The following is a 26,078-nucleotide window of genomic DNA, read 5'->3' as shown; positions in this document are numbered from 1 at the left end:
CACAAGCTATATTTTTATAGCAAATTTTTACTATATGTATATACAACGTTGGCTAGTTGTATATTTGTATGCACGACTGAAAAAAAAAATATTGCTATATTTTGAAAAATCAACAATATCATCATAATTAGCTATTAGGTAATAAATAATACTATAGAAATTTCATAAACAACTAAGTTTGAAGCATAATTATCATTTATTGATTTGATTTGGTTTATAGATTTAATAACCCAACACAAATAATTTAATTTAATTTATAAAAAATTCAAATCAACTCAATCCATGTACACCCTAATCCCGATAATAAATACATGCCATGCGTTTGCTCGAAGGTCCATTAACAAAATTTCCCTAAAGAGAACTCCTAGCTGAGCCCAATGCCATAGAGCCCACAACAATATTTACTTTTTTGGCATTTTGGATAATTTCAAATATCTTGAAAACTGAAGCAAACAAAAAAAAATAAAATACACAGAGACTACAGTGGCAGTACCAATTTTCCAGATGTTTTCAAAAAAAAAAAAAAACTTTACCCTGCTTGTTGTGAAGTGCCGTTTGGCTCTCTAACTCTTCCTTTTTGGAGATGAAAAAATGGTGAATCTTCTCTCTTCATAACTTCATACTTATCTATTAACTCTTTTTTCAGATCTTTCAGTAAATAAAGTTGGATTCTTTAGCTGTTTTTTTTTTTTGGTTTTATGCACTGTTTTCTTGATCCTTTTTCATTTCTGCACTTCTTTTTGCTAAATTTATTTTTATTTGTTGCAGATAAAGAAGGGTTTTTGTTAAAGTTACAATCTTTTCTCTGTTGAGGTAAGTTGTAGATCCAATGTACTTGAGATTTTCCTTTATAATGTTTGATTCTTGAGCTGACTGCATTTTGATGTTAGATGTTACTAGTAATGTTTTTTTTTTTTTTAACTTCTTTCAAAATTTGGGTTTGGGGGAGGGGATTATAAGGGGGGAATCGAACCCTCAACAATGAGGTGGGAGTTTCAGGTAGCCAACCAACTGAGCTACCAAGATTCCCTCACCAGTAATGCTTGTTTTCTTATATATGCAAGGGTTAATCTGTGTCGACCTAACTGTTTCCATACTGTTGCATTTGGGGCTCTGATTTAATTGGAAATTGGATAGACTGAAAGATATAGCGGGAATGCTTTGGTGGTAGTTTTTTTTTTTACTGAAGGGCATTGCATTTCTTCATATATGGCTACACTTGCTAAATTTTAGGAATATAGTCCCTCTGTTTCAAAACAAGTGGTGTTTTTAGCTGGGTCACGGTCCTTAAGAAAACTACTTACTCGTAAAAAAATAAGTAGTGTTTTACTATCTTACCTTTAATTAAATGCCTTGAAGAAAAAAGTGTCTCTTTAATGGTGTAAAACTCCATGTATCAAAACAAGGGTAATTTTGGAAGAAGAGAAATTGATTCTTCTTGATTACGTAAAACAACACTTGTTTTGAAAATAAAATGAAAAGGTAAAAACACCACTTATTTTGAAACGAAGGGAGTATAAGATAATCATAGACTTTACATTATCAGCTGAATTGAAGAGATATATTAATGAAGTAACAAAGGGAATATGGAAGTATGTTTTTTGTGAATGCTGGAAATAGGTTTTTTATTTGAATGATAATTTTTCAACTAGCTAGAAGGATCTTGATTCTTGAGTATGAACAGCAGACGAAGCTTAGACCTTGTGTGTATCTTAATATAATCTGATTGGAGCGAAATGCGGAAGCCCTCCAGAAATTGATAGATGCTTCCGGCAGAATCATCTCTTATTTGACTGGCAGCTCACAAACTCTTCTTTGGGGAAGGGAAGTGTAATGTTCTGTTTTCACGAGATGCCGAGGCACCTAATGAGCCAGAGCCACTACCCCTTAGGCGTACCTCTGCTACTTCATTTTTATATACACAGAATCACTGTTGTGCTCTGGTTATGGAAAAATAACTCTTAAATATTATATTACATCAATGGCTTCTTACTGCTGCAAATTTGCATGTGCTTACCTGATATACAGTTCTTTTGAACCTTCCAGGTTTATTATCACAAGGTTCTTACATTGTGGGCGTCAAACTTATTATAATGGGAAAGTCTCCTGCAAAGTGGCTCAGGTCATTGCTGCCAGGGAAAAAGTCTTCCAAATCTGGCTCATCAAAGGTAGGAGATATGATTCAATTTTGTTTCGAATTGAATTATCCCTCTGGTTCTGCCTTTTGCTTATATCTGCTTGCTTTATAGTAAAGTGGATTTATCCATATATCCTTTTGAATTGTCAAGAGTTGAAAACTAGTTTGTTAGTGCGAAAGTATCCACAAGTTACTAGCTAACTTTTTGCCTGAGAAATGTAAAATTGTTGCCATTAGAATTTACCTCATCCTATCCAAAGCAATAAACATAAAAATAAAAATTATTGCCCTTAGAAACTTTGCATGGCATAACCCATGGTAGTACTTTTTGGGGAAGTGGACATTCTTTTGAGGCAAGCCATTAGGTGAGCTCTCTAATTAATTTGGTGAGTAACATTCATGAATAAACTTGAACAGGACAACTTGTAAAGGATATGTTTCTTTGAGAACAATTTTCCACAAGCATTATTTGTTCATGCAGCTTATCCCTCTTTCCCATGTGGGTTTTATTTTTTTCATATTATTTCTAATAAGTTATTGTACTCTCTGTTTCTTTCTTTAAAGAAATCTTCAAATGAGAAAGCATCTGTAATTTCCACCAACGCGGCATTGTCCGGTTCGTCTGTCCATTTGCCATTGATATCTGAACCAGTTGTTGGTAATGCTGGTGGAATAAAAGTAGACTCAAACTTTGAGAAAGGAGGGGTCACTGATGAGGTGGTTCTCTCTTCTATGGAGAGAGATGGAGATGAACAAAATACATGTCTTACCTTACCCGAGGATACTGAGAAAATGAGGCTTGAGCAAGCTGCTACAAAGACACAAGCTATTTTTAGGGGTTATCTGGTAATTACTCTACCCATATAGATTTACCGGTGTCTTATAATATTTTTGGTTTTTTTCTGTGCTCTTTATTACAATTACGATACTGAATTATGTTTGTTTTTTTCCGGCAAGCTTTGTCTTCTACATTTTGATGTCTTTCTCCTTCCATTTCAATATTGTGGCAGCGAGTTAGTTTCACAGCTTTTAACTCTACTATGCTCGTTTCTTGTGGTTAATGAATGTGCGTGCTGATTTCATTTACATTGTTCTTTCAGCAACATGTATGAATAGGTTTTGATTTTCTGTTAAAATGGTTCGAGACAAGTGTTTGATGTTAAGTGACTGGAAGTTGTAGCATGTGCTAGTTTTCTCATAGTTTAACCGAATCAAGACATGCAATTGTCCATGTTTGTCTAGCAGGGTTTATATATAAACTATTCTTTTGCACAAGGGTGCAGAATGCCACCACTTGACTCTAAGGAGAGGAGCTTTTCAGCCCTTTTGCTGGATTGTTGGTCCGCAGCAGAATACGATTAATCCAGCATGGGCTACATGAGCCCCTAGTAGTTTACCGGATTGTTGCTAGATCCTGCTTGGCACACATTTATTATGGGAAATTTTCTGTCCCTCTCATACTTATTTTCTAATGCATCTTGGCAGCCATAATTGTTTCCATGGATATCATATAATATAAGGAGACTAAATATTTATGTTTGTGTGCTATTCGTGAATTTGATTTAGTTCCCTAATCCTTGTCTTGTTTGCGGGGAGCGGGGTGGGGGACAATAATTCAAGACTATATTGTAAAGATGTAAACAACTTCCTTAGAAGGAAAGTTATGCTACATTGGAATTGCTAGAAAACGATCTCTTCTGAGTCATGAATCTTGGAAAATGACTATCATCAACAAGCACTTATACTACCAACAAAATGGGTTCAACAGTGGCTCCAAAGTCACTTTGAATCTCCGGTAACACTTGTTTTCTTGCAACCCCTAGAAGGTCTTAATGGTTTTCTTCATTATGTTCAATGAATTGGCTCTGAATAGTGCTTTTCGGATGAGATGCATTTTAGACTTTAAGTGACTGATAGCTTAACCTTTTCTCTGTCCATGCATTTCCTTTGGTTTTGCAAATGATTTGAGTGTTACGAAGGACTTGATTTCTATGGCAATTGGCTAAATTCTAATTTAACTTGAACATTTAACCTGTACTAATGGCAATATGGTCTCTCTGAAGGCTCGCCGAGCATTTCTTAGGCTCAAGAGCACCATAAGGCTACAAGCTGCAGTACGTGGCCATCTGGTCAGACGGCAGGCTGTTACTACATTATACTGTATACATGGCATTGTCAAGCTTCAAGCACATGTCCGTGGCCAGATTATTAGACATTCCAGTATTGGCTGTGAAGTGATATCCAAACAAGGACTTGGACAACAGGTAATCTACGAAATTGACTTTATAAAATTTATTACTCCCTATGTCCCAATTATGTGAAAATGTTTGAAAGAAAGACTTTTGAGATTCGTGTCTAAACGAGCCTGAGAAATTTCTGCAGCTTATAAATCATTTCATCAAGGGTGAAATGGGAAGTTCAGAATTAAATTGTTACTAAATATAGAAATATGCCATTCTTTTTGAGACTGACGTAAAAGGAAGGTGTGTCGCATAAATTAGGACAAAGGAAGTACTATCTAGGGGGAGGGGGGATGGAAAGGGGATATTACATAAGTGGGGTTTGATCCCTCGCGACATGGTGAAGGATGAGCCAACACTGCCAAATTAAGGTAATGTTATCAAGGCTTATTGTGAGTTGAAATTACAACGTCTAGGAATCCAAGTCTCTTAGATTATATGCTGCCAACAGCGTTCAATGTACCATTTTGTGACTGTTATGCTGTGACTTAGTCAATGGTTTATAGTTTCTTATGATACCTTTCATCATTAGGATGCTAAACAATTGGATAATCAGAGAACTAATGCATCCAAACTAGCAAGGGAGCTATCCAAGAATGAATTTACTACAAAGGTACACAGTTGACTTCTCACCATTTTTTCTTACGTTTTTTTTTTCCATACTGTTCCTGCATTGTTTGGACCTAGAGGGAAGAATATGCCCATAGAACAAGTGGTTATCCCTAAATAACCAAAAGCAGTTCTACCCAGATATTGAAGTTTTGCATACATGAACCAGACATGAAAACTCCCCTTACTGCTATTTTTTTTTTTAGGTTTTGAAGCATTAAGTGCAAAAGAATTCTCATTCAAATTCGAAAGAACCAACTTTTCTCGTTTTTACGTATTTATTGTTACTATAGTTGATTGATCCATTGATTGAACAATATTTTCGTATGATATATTTCAGCTACTTGCTTCATCACCTACTGTAATGCCTCTACACCTCCATTATGGTCCAGAGGAACCAAATTCTAGTCAGGAATGGCTAGTCCGTTGGACTATATCACGGATTTGGCAACCACGATCTAAACCGGAAACACTTTCGAGAAGAAAGCATCAAAATGTTGAAGCAGAAATGGCTAAGTCAAAGCACAATGGAAAGAAAGTACATTCTAGAAAAATGCAGAACTGTTCAAATCATTCCACTTCTTCGGGGTCAGAAAAGAAGAAATCAAGTCATTTGGTAAACCCTGTTCTTCAGAATCCAGGAAGTGAGATTAAGATGGTAAAACATAGTTTAAAGAAAATATCCAGCCCTATATTGGAAAAACCAGTTCAGTCTGAGGTTGATACTGAGCGAAAAAGGCAAAGTCATGACAAATCATCAAGCATGACATCTGATGAACCATTGAAAAATTCAGAAGGGATAGTTGATAATCCTACTTATGTGGCCCCACCTCAAGAAACCCTAGCGGTGGATGATACTATCACTCATTTGGATATCCTTTCTGTATCTGGTACTCATCACAAATCAACTACTGATGCTGTGGATCAGAAATCGATCACTGATAACAGAGAGGATGATACTCCTGTTGCAAATGAGGATTCTTGTACTAACCATGATAATAATGAAGGAAATGAGAGCAACAAGGTTAACAGAAGAGTTTCTTTACCTACAAAGCATGATGTCGATGCAAGTACACCAACGACAAGAAAGGTGCCCAGCTACATGGCTCCAACCAAGTCTGCTAAGGCTAAGCTGAAAGAGCAAGCCTCACCAAGGTTTGGGCAAGATGTAGCTGAGAAGAATGCCGTAACCAGACGCCATTCTTTGCCGTCCCCTATGAATGGAAAGCTGAGTTCATCGCCATCACCACGGGTACACAGGCTGGTCCAAGCTAGTGCAAAAGAAGGAATCAAGATCGATAGATCTTTATCATCTTCAAGGGATGGTACTGGTGAGTATTTAATTGCCAACTAATTCTCTTCGATAAAGGTTGAATTCTCTATTAATTACTCCCTCTGTTTCAATATGTTTGTCTTAGTTTGATTAGAGTTACAGACATTGAGTTTAACAAAGTAAAGAAACTTTGTGAATCTTGTGGTCTTAAACTAAATATATGTATAATATACCAAATGCCCTTTAATCTTATAGTCTTAAACATGCCATGTGAGATGTTGAAATTAAGGAGTTGCCAACTTAGGAAAGAGTCCTTTTTGAAACATACTAAAAAGGAAAGATAGCCTTTTTCTGGCCTGGTCTTTCGTTACAAATTGAAACAGAGGGAGTTGTCTCTGTGGAGTATGGGCACTATAACTAACAAATAAGATCCATCGTTCATGAGTCTGCTGAATTTCAAACAGAATAGAACTCGTGCATTAATTTCAAACAATAGAAAAATTGCTAGATCAAAAACATTTGGTCCTAGGTTCTATCAAGAGATTAATGCATATCATTGCAAGCCCAATTGCAATGCTTCTACTTGATGTTACGCGTTTAATTTTGCCTTTACTATTTCAGATAAGATGACTCGAGCAGAATGGAAGCGGTAACTCTACAAGAATCTCAGATGTAGCAGGTAATTAGTACCCGGGGATCGATCACTGACAGAACAAAATCTTCATTATGTCCATATTCCTACTTTTGATGTTAGAAAGAAATCTTAGTTATAAAATATAGGTGGTGTGCCTTTTGTTGTCTTTTCATTTTTGCTTGGGAAATATTGCAAGGCTTTAGGCAGGGTTGGTTGATATAGAATGTGTGTTTTGAAATGTTTGAGTATGCAAAAACACTAATACAGACGAGCTATAGTGTTTTCGGTTACCCTTCATTATGACGTGAATGCTTAACCTATCGATTAATGGTGAAGGAGCTCGACTACTTGAGCTTGCCTCACTTGTTTGAGATTTTGGTACGTAGACATATGTCCCCTGTTTGTTTGTTTTTTATGTCCCCTAAAGATCAACAAGTTGGTTCTTTATGTGCTAATTTTCCCCCTAGGATGAACAATTGCGTTTATGTGAAATTAGACAAGAGTAAATTGGACACTCAAACACAGCCTTATAAAACTTTTGGTGATTTAGAAGGTTTTATTACTACATAAAAATCTTTAAAGGAGTTTAACTTATGATAGTAGACTAATTATAAGGTTACGAAGTATTATTTAACATAATCTAAATGTTAATATATATATATACTAGCATATGTACCTGCGTGATGCGTTGTTAATATAAAAATATTATTTTTAATTTTTTTTGATTGTGATATCTTGTTTGGACATGTTAAATACTCCCTCTCTCCCTGTGTCCCACCTTATCCCCCACCCCCTATGCCCCATAATAAATCTATATGAATAGAGACAACGAATCATGTTTTAAATTGTTAATATATAATTATCAAGTGCTCTTCTTATTAATATAAATCAAATCTAGTTATTTTGTTTACTCCATTTCTAAATTGTTTGAATTTTTATTTTGTTATTCATATCTTTTCAATTTAAAATTCATGGACAATAATATGTGTATTATCTAATTACTTCATTATATTTTTAAAGCATTATCTCTCCCCCCCAGCCCCCCTCCCATTATTAACTTTGTCTTAAAATTGCCCAGTGGCTGTTCTATAGCATGCCACCTGGCTTAACTACATTGCAAACTACTCTCCTTTATATATATATTATAAATCCTTTTTAGAGAAAGTTTAGGATTGAAATATCTATAAATTCCTAACCCACTTATCAATCTTTTATCAAGTTAATTTACCATGGACAATTTTGCTTATGAAGAGTCTAAATTGCATTACACGTTTGGGTGGTCTAAAAAGAAACCAAGAAATTCCAAAAATCGTCGTCCTGCTAATTTTGAATTAATCAAAATCCTATTAATTTGCAAAACTAAACATTTTTGGCATAATCTTTCTGGTAAAAAGAAGAGAAGTTGCAAAGGTTCAAAAATCTCAACTTCTATCACAATGGAATCTCAAGATTTCAAGAACCCAGAAAAGACTTGTCTAGCCATATACAACGAGTTAAGAAATTGTCAATTTCCAGTCTTTGAATGCAAAGTAATCGTTGATGAGTTGATCGAATTAGCACATAAATATAGCCATCGTACATTGCTCGTTGATGATCGTTACGTGTTGAAGCTTGGTGTCAAGATTGATATGTCACACATATAATATATACAAGCAAATAAATAAGAATGATAGTAATGTCATGGCAAAAATTATTCCCAATAAGAGTACTTGCAAAATATGTGAAGAAGGCATTATTGGAGGATCCTCAATTATAAAGATGTCATGCAAGCATATGTTTCACTTCAAATGCATGAAAAAATGGTTAGATAGGAGCATAGGTTGTCCAACTTGTACTCCTACAAATAATTGCAAATCCTAAGTTGTCTAAATAATTTATTTTTTTGGCAAGTTTAGGGTCCCTTTTTATTTGAATTTATTGGTTTGATAAATGAACATTTTACTTTTACTATTGATTGTACATATTTATGGTTGTTTATTTGTATTTGCTTTTAGATTGATTGTTATGAGTATTCGTTATTATGTTGGACTTGCGAACATTGGTTGTGTTATATTAATTATGGAAAAAGGTTAAAAAAAAACATACTTTAAAATTATGCGAACTCGAACAAAAATGTCATATTTATTGAGTGGCTCATAGTATAAGGGCATATTTAATCCATGGAAGATCTTAAATAGCATATTGTACCAACAATTTTCAATTGTTTTTGTATTGCACTTTGTGTTATCCACTACATTTTTGACGAAGAGGGTTCAGAGGGATAATCTTTTTTTTTCTTAAATAAATACTCTAATGCTAAAAAAAGATTAAAAAAATATTCTTAAACTATGCAAATTTAGAATCAGTTCAAAATTTGTAATTTCTTTTTGGTTTTCATTCGGTGTTCGCTTGGAGCTTGCATTGGAGCCTCGACTAAATTCGGATCATGTACTGCAATATTCATTCGGGGGTGACGCTCCCAATAAGATTTTCTTCATATTCAGGACTCAAATTCGAGACTTCTAATTAAGAATAGAGCAGTCCCATCACTCGATCATTAAGGATGCAACTTCACTAATTCATTAAAATACCCAATCTAAAGATTTGTAATCTCGGATATATTTTGCCATTGCATATAGTACAATCTATAGAAATAGAATATAGTGGTGTAGAAACTTTGGACACACATGTAACAAAAAGGTAGATAGATTTTGTGGTCACTTGCTACAAAATGTGATTCCATTTCTTGAATTCAATACACAATCGTGACTAGGTTCAACTATACCAAAATGCATTTACCACTTAAATTCTTGGCGTCAGAAAGGATATTAATTAATATCTTAAGTAGGCGTTTAATCATAAGATTTGCAAGTCTGATTTCAAGATTTGATTTTAAATTAGTGATTGTTTATGAAATCATGATTTCAAATTCCAAATTCTTCAAAAAGTAGAAGTTGGAATTTCAAGTTGTGATTTTAATTTTTGTAAAATATAAAACTTGACCATAAATTTATATTTTACAAAAAGCCGATAGATTAATTTGGCCGATATTTTTTAATGAGTAGTTTTAAGAGAGAAAAGTCCATCATAATTAATTTTGCAAAAAAAAATAAATCATTCATGCTTAATGTGATACAAGCACGATTAGCACAATTCATGTAAGACATATACCCGATTTACACAAGTTATAATGATACAAAGAGGAGCTCAGGAGGATTTTATTGGACACTTTATTGGGCACCAATGGAAGAGCTTCCTCGTGTGGATGATAGCTTGGAAGGCCAAAGTTGAGAGATTCAAGATGAGGAGATAGTGGGAAGGATTAGCCATTCGTGACTACATTTTAAATAGTTTGAATAAGCCACTTTTGCGATATTCGTGTAAAAGGCTACTCTTGTAAGAGACATTCTATAAATAGACGCCTTAGCCTTTTTTTAAAAGATAGATTTTGGATGTTGAATGAAGAAACTTTTTGAAGAGAGTAATTTACGAGTTGATTTCCTTTAGGTTAGTCTAGTTTAATGTAGCTAAATCTAAATTAGTGATGGATAGACTTTTATTGTCGATTTAGAACTTCTTAACCTTGATTTCACTTGAGATTGATCATTTTGTGGATTCAATTGAGTTGAAGTTACATCCATAATGATCCGAGATTACAAATCTTTAGTTAACTCCTTGACTTGAACCTTGGTATATAACTCAACTGTTTGAGCTTCACATTTGCTGTATCTATAGTTAGATATAGCTTTCATGAATAACTTATAGTTAGGATTATATTGTAAAGGGGAGAGTCTCTCTTATTTATGTTTTCTTAGTTGTTTTGTATCGAGAGGAGTCCTCTCACATTTGTAATGAGAGGAGTCCTCTCTTAAGTACATAGTCTAAGATCTCTCCTTTGTTGTAATTGGAGATAAGTCGGTGACCTTAGTAGGCTACTCGACTTATGAACCACCTTAATTTCGAAGGTAAGGTTTATGTCCCCCTCCTTGTATTTTATTCTTTTTATCTATAATAAGGCTTGGGGGTGTGCGGTTCAACCCCTGACCGTCACGAGGGGTGGGAGCCTCGGGGCAAGGTCCATTTCCCATAAAAAAAAAGTTTCTCTTCTTCCTTGATTGTTATTGTGGATTCAATTGAACCCTTCTTTCTTCACTTCTCATTTATCTTACTTTTATGTTATTTGAATTCCGCATTTGATTTTGATTGGATTCATCCCCAATTTGAATCTTATCAGAACGTGAAGAAACTATTCATATCACGTGGGATGATCTTATCAAAGCTTAGTTAGTTACATTACTGTTGATTTATCGGACCAGCGAATTTTGTAAAATTATGTGTGTCTGAAAGTTTGTAAGAACATAAAATCGCACATGGTTATTTATAAAAGGATCATGCAGATATGCAATTTATTAATTCAACGCGTTAGATATTTCAATACCTTATTTATAAATTATAATTTGCTCATTTAGTAAGATTGTATAGGAGTTTGAAAAGGTTTTAATAGTGTTCGCAAATTATGAGATCTTCATTAAAAAATTATAACTTAAAAAATTCAATTTATATATACATAAAATAAAATTTTAACTTCATTTCAACCTGATTTAAAATCATGTCCAAACTGGCCAACTACCCCATCTTAGCCGCATCAATTATATTCTTTGGCTTGTCTATAAATAGATAAATTTTCCAATCCATAGAGCATATCATCATTTCAATTCCTATAAGCTAGGAAAACTGGAAGATTCACAAAAATAATAAAAACAGAAGTACCTTTTTTCAATCGCCAATAAATACAAGATCTCTCATATAATTTTAGCTGTTCGAATTAAATGGAGTGGGTCATGAATAAGATAGTTCAAATCTGTACCTTTATTTTCTTACAAATTATTAAAATTTATATCAACAAAATTTAATAAAAAAATTATTTAAATTGTCTGAGTGACTTTTTAGGTGAAATATCAAAAGTTTAGTGACTTTCTAGTTATAAAGTAAAGTTGAATGACTTGTAGGTGAAAAACAATAATTACGTGACTTTTGAGTTATAAAATAAAGTTAAGTAACTTTTCTAAATTGAGTGATTACCTGAGATATATCCCCTTTTCTAACGAAAAAAAAGTCTTTAACTATATAAACCTAAATCAACTCCAAATTGGTTAAAAAAAGCATTATCCCAAACTTTTTTTAAATATATATATATATATATATATATATATATATATATATAAATAATTTTTAAACAAGAATATTAAATAAAGACATACCATATTGTCACGCCCCGATAGGATACCCTAGACATAGCCGGCACTCAGAAACCATCTTTGACCTCGGAGAGAACCACTTGGTCCCATCACTCATTCGTTCATCAGCGGAAAACTTAAGTGAAAATAAGAATACTTATGTGGGCTCGCCATCATCAACATCAAATGAAAGAAATAATCCTTAGAATAAGTAGTTTTAAAGGAGAACTACTCCAATTACATCATTAAACTCTGTCTATGAAGTCTCTAACACTATCAGACGGTGCCAATGACATGTCCATGACTACCTCAAAAGAAACATAATAATAAAAGGATAAAGAGTTCCTCTGAATACTGAAGGACTTACCAAATATCTGAAAAGTAATGATCTTCAACGATACGCTTGTTAAAGATCTCTAACACCTGCATCTGCATCATAAAATGATGCAGGTCGAATGACGTCAGTAAATGGAATAAAGTAATGATCTTCAACGATGCGCCTGTTGAGGATCTCTAACACCTGCATCTGCATCATAAAATGATGCAGGTCTAATGACGTCAGTAAATGGAATGTACGAATATATAAAATGGTAGGAAAGTAAGGACAGGTATCAAGAAACTCCTCTCAGGAAGACTCAGCTCAGAACTCAACATCAATATGTAATGCAAGTTTAAAAATAATAATACTAAGCAATGCTTACTCAGTTGGGAGTTTTTCTAACCGACAACCATCACTTATGAGCTAGTGATAATACAACGAATCGATATCATTGCCACATCCATCCAATACTTTGCCAGGGTAAAGGTCATCACCATCGTGGATCCAATCATCAAAGTCCTCTTTTTGGGACTTAAGAGGCATAGCCTCCATCGTACACTGACTACGTAGTTCTGGGGTTTGAGTCAATTAAACTCTTACCCAACTCGGTGCTCAATACTACTCCTAAAACATGTGCTCATATTAACCTCATCATCTAGTCTCATTGGACTTTAATTTAAAACATCAAACTCATCTCAATGCATCATCATCATTACCTCTTCATCAAATCATTATACTTCAAAACATCTTACTCAAAACATCATTTAACCCAATGAATCAAATTCATTTAAACTCAATGCTTTTGCTCTTTCAAAACTCAATAAAATACATATATAACATTAATTCAAATCACTCTTTTCGTTAATGCATATTAAAAGTTAACATCTTTACTCAAAACACGCATGAACATCAAATCTATTAGGGTTCATGGGAAAGTAGCCACAACAACAATTCCAATAATATGAGAGATAAGAATAATAATAATCTCAATGCATAAATATATCTAACTCAATAGAAGAAGAATCAACTCATTTAGAATTCAAGAATTAGGGTAAAACTAAATTATAACTCAATTACGATGAATTTAATTATTGGACGTATGGACGAACTCAATCCAATGCTATGAATAGCCTTACATACCTGGAATCCGAAGCTTTACTTCGAATTGAAGCACTCAATGGACACTCTTGAACCCCTAGCCTTTTCTCCTCGCTGAAGCATTTTGGTGTACTATCCGGAGTATAAGAATCACAGGAATAGTATTTCTACACTACTAAAAACTAAAACTATATTTGAGAATGAGTAAAGAAGTGTATAGAGAGAAGAATTGCTTGAGAAAGCTTGATGAATAAAATGAGGAAATAAGGTGGGTATTTATAGGTGTGGAGGAGAGACCTAACAATAAATAAAAATAATTACAAAGGATGATCTTGAAAATTCAATGGAGGATTGTGATGTCATGGGTGATGTTAAATGGAGGACTAATGATGTCATGAGTGATGTCAAATGGATCTAGATCTTTCCATGGTTGGTGAGATGAACCTTCTTTTAACGAAATACCCTTTTTCGGAGCTGCGTTTGAACAAGATAACTTCCTAATTAGGATTTGATGTATCATATGAATTGTAGCTCTAGAAGTCTACTTTCATGTCATTCAAGAATCAACCGATTTGGAGTATTCTACCGTGAAATATGAATTTACTTCTACAAACACTCTATTTCGTCACAGCACCATGTCTTGCAAAAATTAATTTATTTGACCTACTTATCCTCTGAATCTTAAGATATGATCTTCACGAAAGTTGTAGGTAATGACGTTGGAGTTATTCAGAAATTTAAATCACCTAATTTGGACTATCCTATGTAAAGGTATGCCCAAAATATAGAAGCAGTATCATTTTCGTCGAGAATTGAAACACCACATAAAACGTTTTAGGGGCGTTACACATATCTTCACGGGCATAATTCTTTATCCCTTTTAATTTCAACTTTGAATAACCTTTAAATTGGTAACTAGAATACAAAGCCAAAAAACGTACATGTTAACTATTACTAAACCAAGTTTAAGTAGGCTTAATTATAGCAACACTTAAATCCTTTTCAGAGAAAGTTTAGGATTGAAATATCTATAAATTCCTAATCTACTTAACAATGTTTTATCAGATTAATTTACAATGGAGATTTTTGCTTATGAAGTGTCTGAATTGTATTACACCTTTGGGTGGCCTAAAACGAAACCAAGAAATTCCCATCATTTTCATGCGTTTGAATTAGTTGAAATTCAATTCATTTGCGAAATCGAACATATTTGGTATGATATTTCTGGTAAACAATACAAACACGAACGTCCACAAATCTCAACATGCTTCACTATGGAATCTCAAGATTTCAAGAATTCAGAAAAGACTCATCAAGCCATACACGACCAGTTAAGAAATTGCCAATTTCCACTGATCTTCGAATGTAAAGTAATCGTTGATGAGTTGATCGAATTGGCACATAAATATAGCCATCGTTCCATGCTAGTTGATGATCGTTACGTGTTGGAACTTGGCGTTAAGATTGATATGTCGTACATATACAAGCAAATAAATGAAAATTGTAAGAATGTCATGGCACAAAATATTCCAACTAAGAATTGCCAAATATGTGAAGAAGGCATTATTGGAGGATCCTCAATTATAAAGATGTCATGCAAACATATGTTTCACTTCAATTGCATGAAAAATTGGTTTGATAGGAACATTGGTTGCCCAACTTGTACTCCTATCAATGAGGGAGAATCCTAAGTTAATTGTCTAAATAAAAACTTATGCCAAGTCCAAGTGTCCTTTTTTTATTTGAATTTATTGGTTTGATAAATGAATGTTTTACTTTTACTGTTGAATGAATATATATATATATATATATGTTTTTTTATTTGAATTTGATGTTTGATGGATTGTTATGACTATTGGTTAATTGGAATGATGATGTTTAAGGGTGTTGGTTTTGTTATATTATTTACCGAAAAGGGTCAGAAAAATCCTTCAATGATGTGAAAATCGAATAAAAATTTATTTCAATTTGTTTATCTTGCTTTTTTTTAGTCTATTTTTTTTTATTTTGAAAAATGTCTCTTTCCTCTCTTCTACGACTTTTTCATTCCATATTTTTATACGACATGTTTGATACATTTTATATATCTTTTATTTAAGACCGTAAAATTTAATTTTTTTTACTCTCTTAAACTTCTTTTCAAGCCACGATCCGACAAAATACTTGATATAGCTAGGAGTATCTTAAAACTATCCCATTTTAGCCGCATAAATTATATTCTTTGGCTTCCCTATAAATAAATAAATAGATAATTTTTCTGATCCATGTAGACTTTGGCTATTTGCTTCATTTTCTTTTTGTTTATTGGTGTTTGGCGATTGGAATAGTAAAATTAGTTTATTGTTGTGATGTCAGCTATGTCAATCATATAAGTTCTCATATGACATTCTGAGATTTAGAACGCAGAAAAACATTATATAAATTATGCAATTGATGGTATTTTTATAAAAGATTATGCTACTTTTAAGAATTTTGTTGATGAAATTCCAAAGCAATTAGGGACAGACAGAAGTAAAAATATCATGCATGATACATCATGCATTAGAAAGGTATCATGACATATCATGTATATCTAAAAGATATCATCATGTATATCATGCATGATATATCGTGTATTCAAAATGTATCATGATACATTATATATTCAAAAGGTATTATGATACATTGTATATTCGAAAGATATCATCTCGTGTATTCAAAAGAAAAAAAAAGTAAGAAATTGATGGAAAAGAATGTGGTTTTTGAATTTAGGCCAATATAGTGGCTACATGAAGGATGAGAATCAAAAGAGACAAATTTACTATGTTACTTTTTTATAATAGATTTTGAGCCGAGGGTCTCTCGGAAACTGCCTTTCTACCCTGATAGGAGTAAGGTCTGCGTTCACTTTACCCTCTCAGATCCCACGTTGTGGATTTCACTGAATTGTTGTTGTTGCTGTACTTTTTATAATAGATTTATCTATAATACACTTTTTTCTCCATAATGATCAAATCAATTCAATATTGTAACTTCACTAATTCATATATTAAATTCCCCAATCGAAAGATTTGTAAGATAGGACATATTTTGCCAGAATATTCTTGCATATAGTACAATCTGTAGAATATGGTCATGTAGAAACTTTGGACACAAATGTAACAAAAATTAGACAGATTTTTTGGTCACTTGTTACAAAATATGATTCCATTTCTTGGATTCAACACACAATTGAGACCAGGTTCAACCTGACCAAAATACATTTACCTCTAAAATTCTTAGTGTCAGAAAGGATATTAACTACTATCTTAAGTTTAACCAAAAAAAAAATTACTATCTTAAGTAGACGTTTTACCATTGGATTTGGGAGCTTGATTCCATGTTTTGATTTTAGATCATCGTTTATTTATGAAATATACACAAAAATTCAACTTTAACTTCAGATTTTGATTTAAAATCTCAAGTTCTTCAAAAATTAAGATTTGAAATTTGAAATTGTGATTTTAATTTATTTGTTTAAAATATAAAATTTGACGAAAAATTTTATATTTTGAAAAAAAGATCCATAATTTTTAATTTTGCATAAAAAGACTCATGCTCGTGAAGAAATTGTTTGTACCACATGAAATGATTTTATCAAAGGATAGTTAGTTACGACTATTGTTGATTTCTTGAACTAATGACTCTTTGTAAAATTATGTGTATTTGAAAATTGTAATATATAACATAAAATTTCAAATATATATTTAAAAAAGGATTATCGATATATGTGATTTATTATTCGTCATGTCAGGATATCCTGATACCTTATGAACTGTGAATTGCTTATTTAGTAAAATTGTATAAAAGTTGGAGAAGTTAATTTTCACAGAACTTAAAAAATTCCAATTTACATGTCCAAAAATAAAATTTCCACTTTAACTCAAGTTAATTAAAGTAAATTTTGTAGGAATCACATAGTGTAAAGAGTTAATTACCATATTTTTCAACCCTTTTTTAATTTACAGAAGTCCCTTAAAAACATGGCAATTCGAATACATTAACTCAGTAATTCGGATATATTAATTCAGTTTTGGATACAAAAATTACTAACAAATTAGGGTTTTTAAGTATCAGTAGGTAACATTTAAACCATGATACATTGAACATAGAGATAGTTTAAGAATCATAATTAATGTATTCGGATTACTAAATTAATGTATTCGGATGGAAAGAAGAAATTTTTGAAATTTTTGAGAATGAGTGTGAATAATGAAAAATATGTTTAATAAAGGAGTGTAATTAGATAATTTTTCCTTAATTAAAATTATTAATTTAAAATAGATTAATTACTTGGTGAGTCCCTTTTAATAAATAATTACTGCATTTAAACATACTCTTTAATTATTACCATCTATAGCAATATATAACAATAATATTAATTTAATTAGATTTGTCTCTCTCCTTCCCTCTCAATCACTCTCTCTCTCTCCACCCTCTCTTTATGCGTTCTCTCTTTAATTTAAATAATTGTATTCGTACCTGATGAATATTTGGTAAGAATATACTTGTTGAGATTTTAATATTGAACCTGGTCTGCATTGTTATCCAAGTGAAGGCAAATATAAATATAAATGGTCTTCTAATATTCTTTCTGTTCTTTGGTACACCCCCCCCCCCCATTTTGAACAATTTACAAAAGATCTAGAAGAATTCTCTGATCTTTTAGCTACCAAAAAAAGGTAGAACATTCCATGCACAAATAAAATTGCCTCATGAACGTCATATATTTCTTGTTTGATAACCTTTTATTTTACCAATCATAAAGCAAATTGGACAAGATATCTGGAATATCTATATAAAATGTACACCCCCTCCGTCGCACAAGAGTCAGAGTATTTAAAAATCGCGATGTGAATTTGTATATGATTCTTTAAATTTATTTAAAAGAAATTTGACGTATATATAGAACTTCTGAAAAATCATATAATAATAGTTAAATTAAAGAAAATAATTAATTTTAAATTATAAATTATAAGGACCAAATGTAGTATACAAATGCAAAAAATACTAAATTAAACAAAAGTTAAAACTTTGGTATAAGAATTAGCAAGGGAAGCCAACACCCAAACTTTAAGACCTAAAAAGAAAAAAAGGGAAAATGTACAATATGAGATGAAAAGACAAGGAACTGAAGAAGGAATTACTTTTTTCATGATATTCTCAAACTTTAATATTACCCATTTTTGTAGCCAGATTCAATATAGTGTCATCACATATCCCAGTTCAAACCCTACTTTCACATTTGGCATGATTTTTTTTTTTTACCAAAATAATGTTATAAATAGGAATGTATGCTGTAATAACATTAAACAAATAAGTAGTAATGCAAGAGTAGTACTACTAGTTGGAGATGATGAACAAAAATGATTTCTCAAGTCTATCAAGGTGTTCCCTAGAGTTCTCTGACCGCTTCATTAGGGTTTACTTCGTTGTTTGATGCCCTGTTGAAGTGTTTGGGGGAACTCCCAGGTTCACTTTGAAAATTACAGAAACAATCGAATAGAAATGCAAGATACTAGCTGGAGCCTGAAGAACACAATATTGGTTCACGTATAAATCTATCAAGGTGTTCCCTAGAGTTTCCTTGACCTCTTCATTAGGGTTTACTTACTTGTTTGATGCTCTGCTGAAATGTTTGGGGGAACTCCTGGATTCACTTTGAAAATTATACAAACAAATAGAAATGCAAGATTACTAGATGGAGATATGAAGAACACAATATTGGTTCACATATAAATCTATCAAGGTGTTCCCTAGAGTTCCCTTGACCACTTCATGAGGGCTGATTTTGTTAATTATTTGAAGCCCTGCTGAAGTGTTTGGGGGAACTCCTGGATTCACTTTGAAAATTACACAAACAAGTAGAAATGCAAGAGTACTAGCTGGAGATGAAGAATGCAATGGTTCACATATAAATTTATCAAGGTGTTCCCTTGGCCGCTTCATGAGGGCTTACTTTGTTGTTTGAAGCCTTGCTGAAGTGTTTGGGGGAAGTCCTGGATTCACTTTGAAAATTACACAAACAAGTAGTAGTGCAAGTAAACTAGCTGGAGATGAAGAACACAATACTCGAAACAAATTTCTTGAAATAAATTTAACTACCTCTCTAACTCAAACATTGTTTGTACTGGTTTGGAACCTGAACCTAAGATGAATATTTTTGTGTGATCGAACATACAAATTTCCAATTTTCTGCATTAACAAATAGTAATCAAAGGACATAAAATAAATTTTATACCCCATATATACAAGGTTCACCCATAAGATTAATTGTACAAAATAAATATATGACTTGAATTCATCTTCAGTGCATATTGTAACCTTTTTTCTTCTTTGGGAGGGCATCTAAACTTCTATGTCTTTTATTAATCTCTGTCACTACTTTATTCTATTAAGATTTTCCTGAGGACTAAGCAATATAGGTTGTAGTGCAGTAATGAGATTATTCCAACTTTAATTAGAGGTCTTGAATTCGAACGCGGGATATAGAGAAAATCTTCTTCGAAGCGTTATCCTCAGATGAATCCTGCTGTGCGCGAACATCGGACATTGAGTGAAAAAAAAGTAGTGGGTGTTTGGATAAGTTTTTTTTAAGTGCCTTAAAAGCTTTTGGTTTTTTTTTTTGCACTTTTTATACCAATTGAACTAATTTGAATATAATTATGCTAAATTTTATAGGTTGACACTTTGTTTAATTATCCCCTTTTTTTTGTAAAATAAGTAAGTATATAGTTATATGGTCCTAAACTCTTAATAATAGTGGAAGCTTTTTTTTTTTTTGTTTCTTTTTAAACTCTTAATTAGGGGTGTATATAGGTCGGTTTGGTTTGGTTTTTCATTAAAAAATAACCTAATCAATTATATCGGTTTATTAAACTTATAAATCAAATCAAACCAATCTAACATCGTTATTTTCGGTTTTGGTTTTAGTCGGTTCTTTCGATTTTCTCGGTTTTTTATTTTTTTTACAATTACACCGTGATTGAAAAAGAGATCAAATTGAAGAGCTTGTTCCCTTGAACGTGCGATTTAATGCAGCACTTGAAGTTCTCAATTGAAGGTTGTTCCCTTGATCGTGTGATTATATTGCTTAATGATATCTCAAAGACACTTGACTAAATAAAATTGAAAAAAATAAGATGTAAAATATCATCTTCAAGACATTGTTTTAGGAAAACATATCAAAAGCTCACGAAAAGACAAAAGACATGTCAATTTTTTAGTTATATTATAAGCCCAAATATGAAATAATATATGTAAATATTGAAAGTAATAAACTAATTCAAAAAATACTTACAAAGCATATTATAATAAATATTTTTTTGTGTATAAAAAAATTAAAATTATATATGTATTATGTCAGTTTGGTTTTGAATTCGGTTTGACTTTTTTTCTATTAATACCAAACCAAACTAATAATTATCATTTTATTTTTTTCAACATCAAACTAATAAAACTAAATCAAACCACAGGTCAGTTTGACTTGGTTCGTCGATTCGATTTGACTTGACGTATTGACTTGTACACTCCTACTCTTAATAATGGGAGCTGCTTCTTTTTGTTTTCTTTTGCTTATATTTTCCAAATTTTACTTATGTTTTTTCAATTTTCAGATAGGTAGCTATTTTCATAAAAAATGATGTTATTAATTGTTTTTTTGTATTGAGTGACGTCTGTAACCAGGTCGAGTGCATTAACATCATAGACATAGGGGAAAAATTGTTATGAAAAAAATAATAAGAGAGGCTGTTGTAATTCATGAAAATGTGAGGAGGTAAATAGCACTAGGGTTGCTTATCGGACGAATTGGAAGGATAATTTTATTTAATGGTTTGGCCTATCGGATATTGATTTTTAAATTTACTAATCCGTTAGCTAATCTATAAGATATCGGTTAGTTCGATAACGGATTACCAATTATCGGACGGTTATTGAGCAGTGTATCGGCTAACCTATAAGAAGTTCGTAGACTATTTGACAACGAGAAAGAACTTAAGTTGGAAAGGGTGGAGAACTGATTGAAGAGAAGATATATCATACACGCAAAAGTCAGTAATACATTGGCTTCAACTTGATGACTCATATTTTTACAGAATTGCACATAACCAGAGTAAAAGACTTATGTCAATTGGCTAAAGACTGAAAAAGAAGTGTAAGTATATGGTAATTCTTAACGGGTTAACGGTTTATCCGATAAGAAAATTTAATAATTCCCACACCAATAAACCGTTAATTATAAAATTTTAGTCTGTTCCCCAACCCTTTATTCGATAATCCAATACCAATAAGCCAATAAGCTAATTTTACGGTTGGCTTATTAGTTACGGTTCGGTGTTCAAATAGCACAAAGCCTCCAAAGTTTTTTATTTGTTAATAATTTTTCACGTAAATAAACAGAAACATTCTTCTCAAGCTTTCTTCCTTAGTTAGATATTATGCTTAATTATCTTGACACGTAGGATTAATTTGTATAAAAGTCAGAAACATTTATTGCTCCAACTCATCTTAGACTAAGTAAATTTTAGATAGGATCAGATATTGATCCGTTTATTGATTCAGTCAATGTCAACGCTTTCAAGTTCAGCTCAAATCGTCCACTTGTCACTCCTAATAGGGATTAATGTCAAACCCCTCGTCATCACAGGAGGTGAATAAATAAATTGATAAAAAAAACTTAAATAAAAATTAGCAAATAAATTCAATATCCAAACTTCAAGACATTAAAAGGAAAAAAAGGGAAAATGTACAATATGGTATAAAAGGAGAAGGAATTCCTTCTTTATTTTCCTGATAATCTCAAACTTTAATATTACCCGTCTTTACCGCCAGATTCAATATATGCGATGCATTTACTTCATAATTTTGTTTAATACATTTTTAAAGTTCGAAGCAATGTTACTCTATCTAATCTCGGTAAATGTATAAACATTTTGGTGATTTAATAAATATGTAAGAACATTTAATGAATTTATTAATTAAAAAAATACTCCCTCCGTTCTTATTTACTTATCAAATACTTCCTAATTTGATTTTTTTTTTTACTTTTCAATTTTGACAAATCAAAAAAGAATAATTTTTTTCTTCCTATTATACCCTCAATTTATTAACATTGATTTAATGCCTTTGAAAAATATCGTGAGTAAATATGTTTAAAACTCTACCAATTAATAGGGGTAAAATGGTGTAATGGCCCTGAATGTCATTTTCAACAAAATTACTGTTTTACCCCTCCTGGTAGTTGCCTCGCGTCATATTTGAATCATATTCAAAACTGGTTTAGGGGAATTCTATGAAAAAGATGAGTTTTGAAAAGTTTTGAGTTTAAAAGCCTTTTAAGTGTTCAAAAGTGGTATTTGGGACCAACCGGTGCTATGAGTTTCGGAATGGAATTTCGTCGATTCGAGTAGCTCCGAAATGTGAAAATTGGTCTAGAAGAGTTTATGAAATCAGTTTTAGAGTTGTAACGAAAATTAGAGGTCTTAAGTTGGGAATTTGAGGAATTTTAGGTCAAGGTTTGACTTTGGTCAACTTTCGGAGTTTCGATGCTCAGAATGGAATTCCGATGACTCCTTTGGATTCGGGGGATAGATTTTGGTCTAGAAGAAGAGTTGGATGAATTTTTAGAGGTCCTGAGCCCGTTTTGGTATTTTGAAGGCCTACATTGGGTTAGTTGTGACTTTTCGAGTTTCAGGTCAAGGAGACCTCGAATTCAAATTCTAATGGTTCCATCACCTCTGAAATGACCAAATTAGGCTAGTAGCATTGTCGACACGAGTAGAGAGGCAATCCATACGAGTTTGGGGCTATTTGGCGCTTTTGACTTTGAAAGTTAGTTTATAGTTGACTTTGGTCAACTGTCACGACCCAAGCCTAGGGCCTAGACGCGACACGGCGAATGAGACACCCGAAGGTACCTCATTCGAGCCTCTTAGCATTAATTAAGCATTTCATTAGTAATGATATATAATAATAAGCGGAAATAACAACATTTATCCATTTATGTCCAAACATACCTCTACTAATAGACTTGGCGGGGGCTAAGACATGTCCCTAGCTCACCCTCAATATAAGTGTCACGAAATATTTTAAATAAAGTCTTACTATTCTACATAACCAAAGCTTAGAATAAAAGGGATGTTGTTCCCGAAACATGGAAACTCACCACTAGCAAATCTTCAACTAATACGAGTTAGCCACGTGGAGGGGATCGAGGAGCGGCGTCGGTTCCTACATGGTGACATCATGTAGGCAAAAGTATGCGTTAGTACTTTGAATGTACTAAGTATGTGAGTATGCTATGAAATGAAGAACATAAGAGGGACATGAGAAATCAATATGCATGAGTGAATACATGCATTGAACATCATCATAGGAAACCTTAAAATATTCATTTTTTTGTGGGGAAGTGACAATAACCGACATTTAAGACCATGCGAGCTATTACATGGAATCCAACATAACCCCCTACATTGGCACGGGGAGTCTACTTGCCGGGTAGAACTCCATTCAATTTACATTCATTTATTTAACATTTGGGGGTACAAGGGCCTAGCCGACAAGGGCACCTATGGTGGCACATAGTTAATGCAACATGAGACTTTACTTAAGGACCCCTTAGGTCGAGTCCCCATCTACATGCTACATTCGGTGCTAGGTCAAATCCCACGGAATAGCATTTATATATCATAATAACATAAGCATTGTATAACTTTAGACATCAAATCATTTTCGGTGGAATAGCTCATTAAACATTTCATTTGATTCAACCATGTGAGAATTATCCATTCACGTTGAATCCCTTCATGGGCTAAAAGCCCTTTCATCATCATTCAATCATTTCTCAAGACTCCCTTAATCATGGGCATTTGCTTCATAAACTTCCAATTCAACTCCATTTCACCTTACTTTAATCATGAGGAAAACTAGGTGGAATTTCTTCATAAAACCTTTAAATGTATTTTGAAGAATTATTGCAAGCAAGAGAATGGAGTTGAATTGGAAGTTTATGAAGCAATAGTGGCGCATCGCGCCATAGACCAAACTGAGGCTGTTTTCGGGCGCTATAGTGGCGCGTCGCGCCACTGGAGCGCCAGGCCTAAAAATCCTGCAATGGTCGCCCAGGCCTGAAATTCCTGCAGTACTAGTATGTAGTAAAATGGTCATAACGTTTGACTCCAAACTCCAAAAATTGCGATCTTGGTGGCGTTGCAAAGAAGACTCGAAGAAGTTTAATTTGGTAGGTCGTGGTCCACCCAGATCATTATATTTCGGGAGATATGGTCATTTCAAGTTGACCCTTACACGAACTCATTCCGGAAACTTAGTCGATGGGAATTCTTTGGACTTGGCTTGGTGTTAGAGGTCTCTTATGACCCCTAAACACATCTAACACACTTAAATTACTTAGAAATTGATCCTAACTCATATATGAAATTATAAGTCGTCGGGTTCAAGCCTATACGCCTATGAAGGATGGTTCGGGTCTTGACTTGGAAGTTTTCAAGGCATTACATCAACATTCTTGGAAAACGATTTCGAATGAAAATTCTGACAGCACGGTTAGTTTTGGAATGTTGAGTTTGGTCTAGAATAACCCTTAGTTCGCTTTTCGAGGCTTCCGATCTAATCTCGAGGCCCATTGTGAAATTTAGCTTAAAATGACACTTAGATGTGAAACCCACTTTTTATTAAAATGACCTCGTATGATAATTTTGAATGCTCCATTGAGTCTGCAATGTCAAATTTAATGGTGTAGCATATCTAGTTTATTTTTATCGACTTCCGAACGATTTCCGAAGGTCCGTTCGGAGACTTTAAATAGGGTAAAAACCAGAAAAATCCGGTGCCAAAGTGCAGATTTTTCATGTTTTTCTCTCAACTTTGGACCCTCATTTCTTGAGCTTTTCAAGCCCAAATCTAGCGATCAAAGAGCCTATCTTCAAGATATATTTTGCAAAGAACGCCATGGTGTGATTATTTTCTTCCGTTGAAGCTTCGTTTGAGGTAAATTCCGTTCCTACGGGACTGCCCTCTTTCTTGAATTCTCCATTAATGGTGAAAATATTGCATGGGTTGTTTTTCTTTGTTTTGAGCATTGAAATATGTTGTGAATTGGAACACAAGTTTGTTAAGCCCAAATACACCTTTTCACGGAGTCGAATTCAAAATTCCCGGTGCGGATCCCACAATTCTATTTTAGATCCGATTTTGGGTCCGACTCTGAAAAATGTGATTTTGGTGTAATTAGCTCTGTAATTTAATTGAGAATTCATATTTTATTAGATTCTTACGAATCGGAGCACCGAAGGAAGGGAGAGTCCAAGTTCCAAAGTAGTTGGGTGCGATATCGAGGCAAGTGGAATTCTAAACTTTCGAAAGCTTCATAGAATGTGTATTCTTTATACGTGCTATGTGAATTGATTGAAAGTAGTATCAAATTGATAATGAATCGTGGAAAATGCTTAGAATTGATTAAATGGAGTTATAAATGAGAGATTAGCCTAATGTATTGGCCTATTGAATTGAGCTAAC

General features: G+C 33.1%; 1 protein-coding gene across 1 annotated transcript; it reads left to right on the top strand.

Annotated features, from left to right (window-relative positions):
- Positions 1–470: 470 nt before the first annotated feature.
- LOC129880207 (protein IQ-DOMAIN 31-like) lies at positions 471–7,266 on the top strand. Its single transcript, XM_055954144.1, has 8 exons — positions 471–594; positions 769–813; positions 2,047–2,168; positions 2,702–2,983; positions 4,201–4,401; positions 4,910–4,990; positions 5,327–6,317; positions 6,881–7,266. The coding sequence occupies exons 3-8, from the start codon at positions 2,094–2,096 to the stop codon at positions 6,910–6,912; spliced, it is 1,662 nt and encodes a 553-aa protein (XP_055810119.1). The 5' UTR covers positions 471–594; positions 769–813; positions 2,047–2,093; the 3' UTR covers positions 6,913–7,266.
- The last annotated feature ends 18,812 nt before the right edge of the window (positions 7,267–26,078 follow it).

The sequence above is a fragment of the Solanum dulcamara genome, chromosome 2, assembly GCF_947179165.1.
Source record: "Solanum dulcamara chromosome 2, daSolDulc1.2, whole genome shotgun sequence".
Classification (NCBI taxonomy): Eukaryota; Viridiplantae; Streptophyta; class Magnoliopsida; order Solanales; family Solanaceae; genus Solanum; species Solanum dulcamara.
This window is presented reverse-complemented; position numbering and strand designations above follow the sequence as displayed.